The 12,559-nt window shown below is 34.0% G+C and overlaps 1 protein-coding gene across 1 annotated transcript in view; it reads left to right on the forward strand.

Moving 5' to 3' along the window:
- WDR36 (WD repeat domain 36) overlaps nt 1-12,559 on the forward strand; it is a 43,894-nt gene that overhangs the window by 16,728 nt on the left and 14,607 nt on the right. Inside the window, exons 12-16 of the mRNA XM_082723718.1 lie at nt 85-230; nt 6,154-6,268; nt 6,747-6,912; nt 7,142-7,250; nt 9,425-9,504. Coding sequence (XP_082579844.1) covers nt 85-230; nt 6,154-6,268; nt 6,747-6,912; nt 7,142-7,250; nt 9,425-9,504 — 616 coding nt within the window. The remainder of the gene's footprint in view (nt 1-84; nt 231-6,153; nt 6,269-6,746; nt 6,913-7,141; nt 7,251-9,424; nt 9,505-12,559) is intronic.

The following is a 12,559-nucleotide window of genomic DNA, read 5'->3' on the forward strand; positions in this document are numbered from 1 at the left end:
AAATATGAATATTATATACTTAATAAAAGGCGAATGATGAGGGAATAAAATGTAATTTGATTTATTATTTTTATTATGTTTTAGAGGAAGCTCGTGAAAGTGACTGGGATAGTATCATTGCTTGCCATCAAGGTAAATTATCTTGTTCAACCTGGAATTATCAGAGATCTACAATAGGTGCTTACTTTCTCAAGCCAAAAGAGCTGAAGAAAGATGACATAACTGCAACTGTAAGTGAGCGTGAGTTTTTTATAAGAGCATTTTCTCCTATAAAACTGTCTGTGGTAATCTTATACTCAGGTTTATTAATGATAATACTGGTTGAAAGAAAATATTTAACATTTTGAAATTATTCCCTAATAATGTTAAGTTTTGCAATGGTAGAGATTTATTTTAGATTTAAGTTAAGCTTTTCTTAATCAGATATAGTATATTATTTTAGTTTTCTTTTCTTTTTTTTTTTTTAAAGATTTTATTTATTTATTTGACAGAGAGAGATTACAAGTAGGCAGAGAGAGAGAGGAGGAAGCAGGCTCCCTGCTGAGCAGAGAGCCCGATGTGGGACTCGATCTCAGTACCCTGAGATCATGACCTGAGCCGAAAGCAGCGGCTTAACCCACTGAGCCACCCAGGCGTCCCATTATTTTAGTTTTCTAATTGATATAGGATTACTCAGAATACCCTTTGAAGATGAATTCAGCATTTATCAATGAACTTTCTTACCTTAATTATGTTGAATGTATAGTACTATATTCAGGGAATGTGAATCTTAAGGTTTCTTTTTTTTTTTTTTTTTTTCTTAAAGATTTTATTTATTTATTTGACAGACAGATCACAAGTAGGCAGAGAGGCAGGCGGGGCGGAGTGGGGGGTAAGCAGGCTCCCTGCTGAGCAGAGAGCCCGATGTGGGGCTCTATCCCAGGACCCTGGGATCATGACCTGAGCTGAAGGCAGAGGCTTTAACCCACTGAGCCACCCAGGCCCCCAACTTTCTTTCTTTCTTTCTTTATTTCTTTTTTTCTTGATTTCTTTCGTTACAGGGATAAGATTTAGTTAACTCTTTAGTTAACTCTTTAATAAACAAGTTATTTAAATATTTTATTTTTTTTCTTACGTTTGTCTCTTGAGAAGTGCCTTATAAATTCTGACTTCAATTCTAAGCCTTTCTTAAATGCAGCTTTTAAATGCTAGTGTTTACTTAAAACTTTACTTATGTTAAGAAATTTTGTTTTTGTTTGTTTTAGTTTACATGTAAGTCTACTTTGTTGGGTTCAGATTTAAGATGTAAAGTAGCAGTGTCAAATTTGGTTTGCAGAATTGATGCTCCTGCTTTTTTAGTAAAATGCGAAAGATTTATGCGATCTGAAGAGAAACCAGAGTATAACTCCTGCTTTTTTAAAAACAGTTTTACTGATATAACTCACATACTATGAAATTCTCTCATTTAAAGTGTACAGTTCAGTGATTTTTAGTATATTCATAGGATTGTGCAGTCATTACTAAAATTCAGTCAGTCCAATTTTAGAATATTCTTATCACCTTAGAAAGAAACTCCATTCTGGGGACACCTGGGTGGCTAGTGGGTTAAAGCCTCTGTTTTGGGTTCAGGTCATGATCCCAGGGTCCTGGAATGGAGCCCGCGTAGGGCTCTCTGCTCGGCAGGTCGCCTGCTTCCTCCTCTCTCTCTGCCTCCCTCTCAGCCTACTTGTGATCTCGGTCTGTCAAATAAATAAATAAAATCTTAAAAAAAGAAAGAAAGAAAGAAAGAAACTCCATTCTGTCACATCCCCCTCTCCCATCTCCTTAACTTAGGTGACTGCAATGTGCTTTTTATTTCTATAGATTTTTCTATTCTGGGCATTTAATTTAAATGGAATCATATAATATATGGTCTTTCTGATTGGCTTCTCCTTCACTTAGCATAATGTTTTCACAGTTTATTCATGTTGTAGCATGTTTAATACTTTGCTGCTTTTATTGCTTAATAATATTCCATTTTGTGTATAAACCACATTTTATTTAGCCATTGATGATTTGATGGGTTTTTGTTGTTTCTCCTTCTTGGCTGTTATAAACAATGCGAACATTGCGTAAGTTTTTATGTGAACATATGTTTTTGTTTCTCTGCATTTATACCTAGGACTAGAATTGTTAAGTCATAATGCAGCTCTGTGTTTAACATTTGTGAGGAACTGCTAACCTGTTTTCCAAAGTGACTATATCTTTTTACATTTCCACTAGCAGTGTATAAGGTTTCTAATTTCTGTCTGTCCTAGCCAACACTTGTGATTGTCTGCCTTTTTGATTATTGCCATCCTAGTTGGTATGAAATAGTATCTCATTGTGATTTAAATTTGTGTTTCCCTCGTGATTTAACAATGGTTGAGGATCTTTCATGTGCTCATCATATGTCTTCTTTGGAGAAATTTCTGTTCAAGACTCTGCCCATTTAAGGGGTTATTTTTCTTTTTATATTGAGTTGTAAAGGTTCTTGATGTATTCTGGATGCATGTCCCTTATCAGATATGTGATTTGCAATGTTTTTCCCCCCATTCTGTGGGCTGCCATTTCATTTTATTACTGATAACGTTTTCATTGGAAGAGTTTTTAATTTTGATTTAGTCCAGCCTGTCTTTTTTTTCTTAATTGACTGTGGTTTTTGAGAAATCGCTGCCTTACTGAGGGCCATGAAGATTTACCCCTGTGATTTGATCTAAGAGTTTCATAAATTTAGCTCTTAATTTAAATTGGTGATCCTTTCTGGGTTAATTTTTATGTATGGTGTAATGTAGGGGTCCTGATTTATTCTTTTGCATTTGGATATCTAGTCGTCAGAGCATCATATTCAAAAGGCTATATTCTTTACCCCATTGCATAATCTTCTCATGTTCACCAAAAATAAATTTGACAAGGATGTAAGGGTTTATTTCTGGATTTCTCCATTCTCGTCTAATGTTTTATATGTCTGTTGTTAATCAGTACCATACTGTCTTGACTAAGGTATCTTTGTATTAAATTTTGAAATCAAAGATTGAATCCTCCAAGTTTGTTCTTTTTTCAAGATTGTTTTGGTTGCCAAAACAGTCTTGAAATGCAAGGAAATGGTCTCTTGCATTTCCAGGTGAATTTTAGGATCTGTTTGTCAATTTCTGCAATGAAAGCAGCTAGGATTTTGATACAGGTTTTGTTGATTCCGTAGATCAATTTGAGGAGCATTACCATCTTAACATTACTTCTGATAACAAACATGTGATGTTTTTCCATTAATTTAGAGCTTTAATTTCTGTCAGCAATATTTTGTAGTTGTCAGTGTACAAGTCTCATACTTCTTTGGTTAAGTTTTTCCTGGTATCTTACTCTTCTTAATGCTAATATAAATGGAGTTCATTCCTTAATTTTGTTTTGTTCATTCCTAGTACATTGAAATCTTGCTGAACTTAATTAGATTTAATGGTTATTTAGTTAATTAGATTTAGTAGAGCACCTCTATTGCTCACTTATTAAAAGTGTAATTCCACATTTGATCCTATTTGGACATAGTTTTTTGTAAGTGTGTATGCTCTATTCTCCACAGTACAAAGTCCAGTTTTAAGTACTTATACTATTTTCAGAATTGTAGATATTTTATCTTAAGCTTCTTAAGTTTACCTACACAGTTTTGAGTAGCTGTGTACTAGTAGTGGTGATGATAATTACAGCTAACATTTTTTTGTGTGCTTACTTTCTCCTAGGCTCTGTGCCTAACATGTATTATTTTATATTATCTTTGCAATAATCCTATGATATTGTCTGCCATTAGCCTTTTTTTATAGACAATAAAATTGAGGCTTAGTGTAATAATGATGAACATGCCTAAGGTCAGCAAAGCTAGTAAATGAAAGAGCTGGAATTTGAACCTACAACCACTCATTCTAGGACCTATGTTAACAACTCATAGCTTACAGTGATCACTCATGTGACATCTAGTATATGTATATACAATGATACTTAACTGGTGCTGAGTCATTTGGCAAACACAAAGCTACTTGGAACAAAACCAGTAACCAATAAGTAACAAACAAAAGTATTTATCAGAGGTCTGTACTTAAAGTAGTTTGTTACCCAAGGTAATTCTCTCAGCTTATTCATTTTTTATAATTGCTTTGTTTGATAATAGATCATAACTAAATTAGAAGAGGAGCCAGAAACAGGCCCATTAACAGTAGTAAATAATATTAAAATAAATGCAAATTCTAGGGGCCTTTATTACTTGAAGGATATAGCCAAGTATCTCTATTAGTTTCTGAGAGCATAACTATATAACATAGCATAAATATTTATTTATGAGTTATTCAAAATAGGTAAGATTGTATATGTGTTCTACTTAGGAAAATAGGATATTTTTTAAGATTGGTCCATATTTTGGGGCACCTGGGTGGCTCAGTTGGTTGAGTGACTGCGTTCGGCTCAGGTTATGATCCCGGAGTCCCGGGATTGAGTCCTGCGTCAGGCTCCCTGCTTGGCAGGGAATCTGCTTCTCCTGCTGACCTCTCTCCTCTCATACTCTCTCTCTCTTATGCTTTCTCTCTCTCTCTCAAATAAATAAAATCTTTTAAAAAAAAAAAGTTTATAATTTCCTACCTAAAATGTTTTTTAAGGAATGCACTATAATTACCTAGAAAAATATATATGTAATGGAACATACTTCTGAGAATGCTATATAAATTTTTCTTGACTTGGTTATCAGCTATATGCTTCTTTGCACAGTTAATAGCCTCTATTAAATATTTTCTTATAGGTATTAAAAGTCATCTCTCTCTTAGGCATAAATTCACCAAGTTTTTCAGTTATCTTTTCAATTATCATTTTATCAATGATATCTGATTGACACACAGTGGCACTCAGGGATTTCTCTGGCTATCTAGTACATATCCAGTCTCACTTTTTTTTTTTTTTTCAAGATTTTATTTATTTATTTGACCGAGATACAAGCAGCCAGAGAGGCAGGCAGAGAGAGAGGTAGGGAAGCAGGCTCCATGCTGAGCAGAGAGACCAACACGGGGCTCGATCCCATGACCCTGGGATCATGACCTGAGCCGAAGGCAGAGGCTTTAACCCACTGACCCACCCAGGCGCCCTTCCAGTACTTTTTAACACAGGAAAAAAAGATATTTTGTTAATAAAATACTGACATTTTAATATTATTTTTAAAGATTTTATTTATTTATTTGACAGAGAGCGACACAGCGAGCGAGGGAACACAAGCTGGGGAGTGGGAAAGGGAGAAGCAGGCTTCCTGCTGAGCAGGGAGCCCAATTCGGGGCTTGATCCCAGGACCCTGGGATCATGACCCGAGCTGAAGGCAGTTGCCCAACCAACGAGCCACCCAGGCACCCCTGTGACATTTTAATATTAAAATATGAGTTATTTTACAGAAACTACTTACAAACTAAATGTTTTCTATGGAATATCTTATGTAGTCCCTTCCTAGTAGGTATAATCAAGACATTTTGGGCCTTTTCTTTGGACAAGCTAACTAATGATATGTTTTCAGTTTTATATCCGCTGTATATGCAGTTATTTAAGTAAGGTAACATAAAGAAATTAAGCAGTAGAATACTTTGACTTTAGCACTGTTATGAATAAATTAAAAATGGAAGGCCAACAGAAATATAGTTCTCGTGGGGCGCCTGGGTGGCTCAGCGGGTTAAGCCGCTGCCTTCAGATCAGGTCATGAACTCGGAGTCCTGGGATCGAGCCCCATATCAGGCTCTCTGCTTAGCAGGGAGCCTGCTTCCTCCTCTCTCTCTGCCTGCCTCTCTGCCTGCTTGTGATCTCTCTCAATAAATCTCTCTCAAATAAATAAAATCTTATAAAAAAAAAATATAGTTCTCCTAAGTTCGTACATTTCAATTGAGTTAACTTTGGTTATGTTTTATTTTCTTGGATAATATTTCTTTATACTTCTTCAAGAATGGGAATAGAATCAAGCAGCTATTTCCTATGTGTCCAAGTATAATTACATTGTGTTTAAGAAAATTAATGAGGCAATTCATTTAGCATGCTTCTTTTTTTAAAGAGATAATTAATAGGTAAAAAGATATTTGTAAAGGATAAAGTACAGTAAAAATTTTATTTTCTGTATTGTTTGTTTAAATTTTTTTTCTTTCTAAGGCAGTAGATATAACTTCTTGTGGAAACTTTGCTGTAATTGGTCTCTCATCAGGAGCTGTAGATGTATATAACATGCAGTCTGGTATACATCGAGGAAGTTTTGGTGAGGATCAAGGTATTGAATTCATTTCCTTTTTCTTATTTAAAAAATAATAATGTAGAAAGATACAAGGCTAATAACTGTCTCAGGCATTTATTAAATTCTTGAGTGCCAGGCCATTTGCTAAAGTTGTAGGTGGGTTATTGCCAACCCTATCTGGCAGTTACTGCCATTACACCTACTATAAACACCATGTTGAAATACTTAAAGAGAATGAAATCATTGATAGATTAGGGGAAAGTGAATATTATTCAAATTAAAATTTTTGTTTTTTTCCCCTTGCATTAAACAGAAAATCTTCATCTTTGTAGCATCATCCTGATGGGTTTGTTTTAGCTAGAGCAATATAATAATCTCCCTTTTCCCTGGAATCCAGCTTAATTTAAAGATTTTAAGGGAACTTAGATATTTAAATGATGGAATTACTTTGTGTAGTGTTCAGGGAGGCAATGCCAATTCTTATTTCTTTTTTCTTTTAACATGTGCTTTTAAGCTCATAAAGGATCTGTCAGAGGTGTTGCAGTGGATGGATTAAACCAGTTGACGATTACAACTGGTAGTGAAGGATTACTCAAGTTCTGGAACTTTAAAAACAAAATTTTAATCCATTCTATGAGCCTTGACTCATCTCCAAATATGATGCTGCTACATAGAGACAGGTAAAGTTTTTCCTTTAATGATTATGGATTTTCTTCTTGATGATTTTAGTAAAAGTCTTAATATGAGTACCTAATTAACCAAGTGAGAAAATTAGACATTTAATGTAAAAGGACAGAATTCTGCTTGTTCCTCATGGGTATACTAGATTATTAGCAAAATAAAAATGACTGAGTTTTTAGTTAAAGGTTTGTTGGTTTTTTATTAACACTTGTGTATTTATCTTACTAGTGGCATTCTGGGACTTGCTTTGGATGACTTTTCCATTAGTGTTCTGGACATTGAAACTAGGAAGATTGTCAGAGAGTTTTCTGGACACCAAGGCCAAATAAATGACCTGGTAAAATGAACTTTTGATGTTTAAATAGAAATTGGCTAAATTCTGTTTCTTTTTAGGGTAAAAATAACTATTATCTTTTAGTAGCATTAAATTTATCATTTGAGATACTCAAGATAAATAATTTGGAAACTAATTTCCAAAGAATAGATTTTTAAAGAAAATTTAGAAGATAAAGTTTAATATTTCTCAAGGAGTTAATCCCATCAGGGAGGATGGGGAAAGTATAAATCCTAGAGTTCATCTTTTTCTCTTAAACTCTAAATAAGGCTAAAGTATACTTTGGAGAATGAATGGCCTATTGAAACCTAAGTATATCATTTTTAACTTAATATTAAACTAGGCCGAGAGAACTCATTTCTGATTTTCTGCATGTGTAACAAATAGTAGGAACCTGAAGTATATGGTATCTGGTTTATTCTAGTTCAATGTTATTTCTTGATGATTTTAGTAAAAATCTTAATATGAGTATATAATTTACCAAGTGAGAAAATTAGTTTGTATTTCTTAGCTCTGAAATAGTTTAATCAGTAAAAATGTATTTGAGCTTACTATTACATTCTCATAATAGGATATGTGATATGATGTGTAATTTGGTATTATGTTCTTATAGTGGATATGTGATATGATATAATGGGATATGATAATTTGAAAAGTGGAAAATGCAATCTCTCCTGCAAAATTGAGATATAGAAGTAAGGACTATATTAAATATATATTGCTCTTTTTCATCAATTACAGACCCCTTAATTTACTTGAAAACAGGAAAAAACTAAAACAATATCTGAACTATTCACTGGCAATTCCAACAGCTACGTTTATTTATCCATTCTCACACCAGAAGTCAGAATTTGTAATGGTTACCTGTTTCCTTAAAATAGGGGGAAAATGTCAGGAAATTGTGTTGTTCTGCAGATAGGAGATTGGCAGAACTACCCATTGACAGAATTTGTTGTGATAGCATCTATAGAAATGAGGGCAGGAGTGGAGTAATTTTGATGAAATTTTTGGATGCATTTTTGAAAGCAGTCAGTGTCAGCTTGGTCTTTGTGTTTCTTTCCTTTGCAGATGTTACTTTGACCTTGTGTGTCTGGATTATCTCCAATTTAGTAATAAGCTACTCCTGTTCAATTAAATCTATGAGGATTTATGACGTAACTTTGCCTTTGAGAGTCATTTTTCTCCCTCCTTTGTTAATGTGCACTATTCTGTAAATTGGGTTCATGGTACCTTAAGATTGAGTTTCCACTATATCATTGCAACCAAGTGAACAGATTGGAGTCTGCTCATCCCATTATCAGCTGTTAATATAGATGTTTATAATCCCTGTGGTGTGTTTAGAATCCTAGATAAATAATCTACCATTATAAAAATTAAAGTTTTTTGTTTTGGGGTCTTCTTTCACATATGAGCTGATCTAAGCCCCATATGTGCTACAGGAAAATGAGAGCTATTTTTCATATTTTTATATTGTCATATTATTATATCATATCATAAATATTATTTATATTTATATCAAGAGAACAAATATAGCTATTTTAAGGTAGCATAAGTAGTTTATTATTTAAATTTATTTTGAAATTCTGATTACTGTAGTTTTTAAATTATATTTTAGAAATTAGACATCATTTTAAAAGTTTTTTAACTGAAGCTACAAGTAAAAGTAGAAGTTATTCTTTAGTGACTTTAATATTTTAAGAGAATTTATATTCTTCAAAATCATTTTGGATTCTTAGAAAGTCAGTCTAATATATAGACTTTTTAGTGGAACTTCTGTTTTATAGAACTTTATAAATGAAATTAGGCTAACAAAATATTTCTAATTAAATGTCCTCAGAATGCTAAAAATGTTTTGTAGTCAGTTTGTTAACTGTCTCCTAAGTATGAAAGATTATGGAGTAATCTTTTCCTCTGGAAAATTGGATGATACTGTTAACTTTTAAAGCTATTTGTAATTCGTATAAAACCTTAACTCTTACCTATATCCAGACAGTGATATATAAGAAATAGTACCTTCTTTTTTATAAAATAAGGTGGTCTAAATTTTACTCATGAAAACTATTTTTCATGAAGCCTGCATCTTACTTTCATTTCTTACATTCTTTAAGCTGTTAAATACACAGACATTAAGCTTTTACACATTATATATGTATTTTTTTTTTCTTTTTAATTTGAAGACTTTCAGTCCTGATGGTCGTTGGTTAATAAGTGCTTCAATGGATTGTTCTGTTAGAACTTGGGACCTTCCATCTGGGTGGTGAGTTTTTTTTAAATCCCTAACCTCTGTCAGAAGATTTCTCAGTCATTGTCTTTACTTGTAACTTTTACCTATAGTTAATGGTTGTGTCCCTTTTGTTTTTTTTTGTTTTTTTGTTTTTTTGTTAAGATTTTATTTATTTGTCAGAGAAAGAGCGAGCGAGAGTGAGCACAGGCAGACAGAGTGGAAGGCAGAGTCAGAGGGTGAAGCAGGCTCCCTGCGGAGCAAGGATCCCGATGTGGGACTCGATCCCAGAATGCTGGGATCATGACCTGAGCCGAAGGCAGCTGCTCAACCAACTGAGCCACCCAGGCGTCCCGGTTGTGTCCCTTTTGAATGAGAATGTATTTGGGGATTTTTCTGACCTTACTATATTTTGTTCTTGGAGGATTTTTGATCTTTTAAACAGCAGGAAGTAGTGCTATAAAAGATAGTAGTAAGGAAAATGCAATCTCTCCTGCAAAATTGAGATATAGAAGTAAGTTGCATAAACTTTAAGAAAGCTCATTTGACCTTTTTGATACTCCAAAATAGAGATTGACTTTAGAACTGCAAACTCTGTTGAGTGTGTTTTTGTCATTGTTTATATTGAATTTAGTTTAAAAGGCTGAAAACCCTAACTTTAATTTGTGTATATTGTTTATTTTCTGTCTCTAACATAATTCTCGAAAGAAGATGGTTTAGATACCTTAAAGTAATGAAAAAGTGTTTCTTAAAGATTTGGGTAAAACCCAGCAATGTTCAGAAATCTGTTTCATAGTCAAACTTGTTACAAAAACAGCATTTAAAGAGAAAAATTTCCTACTTCTGATAAATAATTTGAACAGTGGAGACCTACAGAGAGCGAGCAAGGGAGCTAACTTTATTGTTGAAAATTTTATAGGAATAGACACAGTTTAAAATCATATCAATTAACAGAATTTCCTAGGTGAGTGTGAAAGTAGTGATGGAACAGTGACGTGTTCATTTTGACAGGAACATACCATAAAGAAAGGTGGGGAAAGTGAGAAGGAAGATGGTACTTTTTAAGCCTCTGAAATACTCCTAAATAAAGCTCTGTCCAATTGTACTTCCTCTTTTCTCAGGAATTGATAAGTTCATTCCTGAAAGTAATTTGACCTTTAGAAAGGAAAAACCCTGATGTACTCATTTCCCTTTAAGTTTCATACAGGAATGAGGCACAGCTGTCTATCCAGTATACATACAAGATTTGGAATATGCACAGCAACAGTGTCTAATGGGTCCAGCTCTAATAACTAGGGACACTTGTCAACAGGTGTGTCTCTTTCACTTAAAATATAGTAAAACAAAATCTAATTAGTTGGTTGTGTCTTCTGGCTTTAATTAGTTCACATAAAGTTGGTATTTCCTAAATTTTTTAAAAACCCTTTTTTTTTGAAGGCTACCTGAGGAGAATTATGGTAGTCTGTTGTTCCTTGAACTTTCACTGTCTTGTAAAAATGAATATTATGATTGAATTTCTTTAAAGTAGGAAAGTTGTACAAGTAACAGAGTTGGCATAATGCCTTTTTTACTTACCTTTTTAGTTTCACTTCACAGTAGGTGGAAGAGATGGGTTATTGTTCACTCGTTCTAAATTGGCAAAATATTTTTTTAAAGTGGTAAAAGTTTATCTTTGGAATGGAAGAATTATGATCTGCAAGTAGCATTCAAAGCCACCAGTATTTGATTCAACCTTGGCCTTTTTGCTGAATTTCTTACTTCAGTAAAACACTGAGTAGATTTATTTATTTATTTATTTATTTATATATTTTTTAAAGATTATATTTATTTATTTGACAGAGAGAGATCACAAGTAGGCAGAGAGGCAGGCAGAGAGAGAGGAGGAAGCAGGCTCCCTGCTGAGCAGAGAGCCCGATGTAGGACTCGATCCCAGGACCCTGAGATCATGACCTGAGCCAAAGGCAGTGGCTTAACCCACTGAGCCACCCAGGTGCCCAAAACTGAGTAGATTTAAATCTGACAGGTTTTCCATTCTCTGATATTTTATTTTTAGATGAGCACTGAGACAATATTAAGTGAATACAGAGGGACATTGGGAGACACACAAGCAAGAAATGGGTCACATAGGGATTGTTAAAAGAAAATTAATAATTTGTACACCAATTGATTGAACCAAAATATATTTTAAAAAAGAAAAACATAGGTGCTTATTTGGTTCAGCTATGAGCTTGGAAAGCAGTATCACAACTGATGCTGCCTCATTGCAACTAAGCTAACACTTGGCAGGAGTGCCAGGTACTTTATATGCTTTTATTTTTGTCTTCCCTAATATCCTAATAGCTGTAGGTATTAGTACTGTTATTAGTCCCATTTTACAAATGAGGAAATGGAGACTCAGAGATACCATTTACCCAAGGTGGCATAATTTTTAAGTGAAATTTTGCTCTGATAAGCATAGGAGAAAGAAACAGATTTCCCAATAGTTGCAGTAATCAGCTTTTCTTGGTTGTGTCATGTTCTAAGGGTGAATTGATTTTGTTGATGTAGAAGGTAATAAGGAAGTGAAGATCAGTATTTTGTCATATGGCCATAGGGAACTGTTGGGTTTTTTGATTCCCCTTTTCTTCTAAATTTATTTATTCAACAGAGAAAAACACAGCTAGAGAAGGAACACAGCAGAGGGAGTGGGAGAGGGAGAAGTGGAGCAGGGAGCCTGATGTGGGGCTTGATCCCAGGACCCTGGGATCATGACCTGAGCCAAAGGCAGACGCTTAACAACTGAGCCACCTAGGCGCCCCAGATTCCCCCTCTTTTCAAAAAACACAGTTACCAGGGTAGTCTTTGGATATTCCTAGTTCTTTCTTCAGTAAGCAGTTTCATCATTTTTATAACATGTTAAATATTTAAAGAGTGAATTTACTTATTATATGGTCTGAAAAGTCAGACTATCTTTGAGCAAACCTTTGAGTGTGGCAACATATGGGTATATCCATCTCTTGTAGTACCTATCTAAAACAAATTGCATAGATTCTGAACAGTTTCCTCAAAGTGTTTGAAATGCTAAAAATATTCTTGTGTTTGTAAGATTCTC

The sequence above is a fragment of the Mustela nivalis genome (genome assembly GCF_964662115.1).
Source record: "Mustela nivalis genome assembly, chromosome: 3".
Taxonomy (NCBI): Eukaryota; Metazoa; Chordata; class Mammalia; order Carnivora; family Mustelidae; genus Mustela; species Mustela nivalis.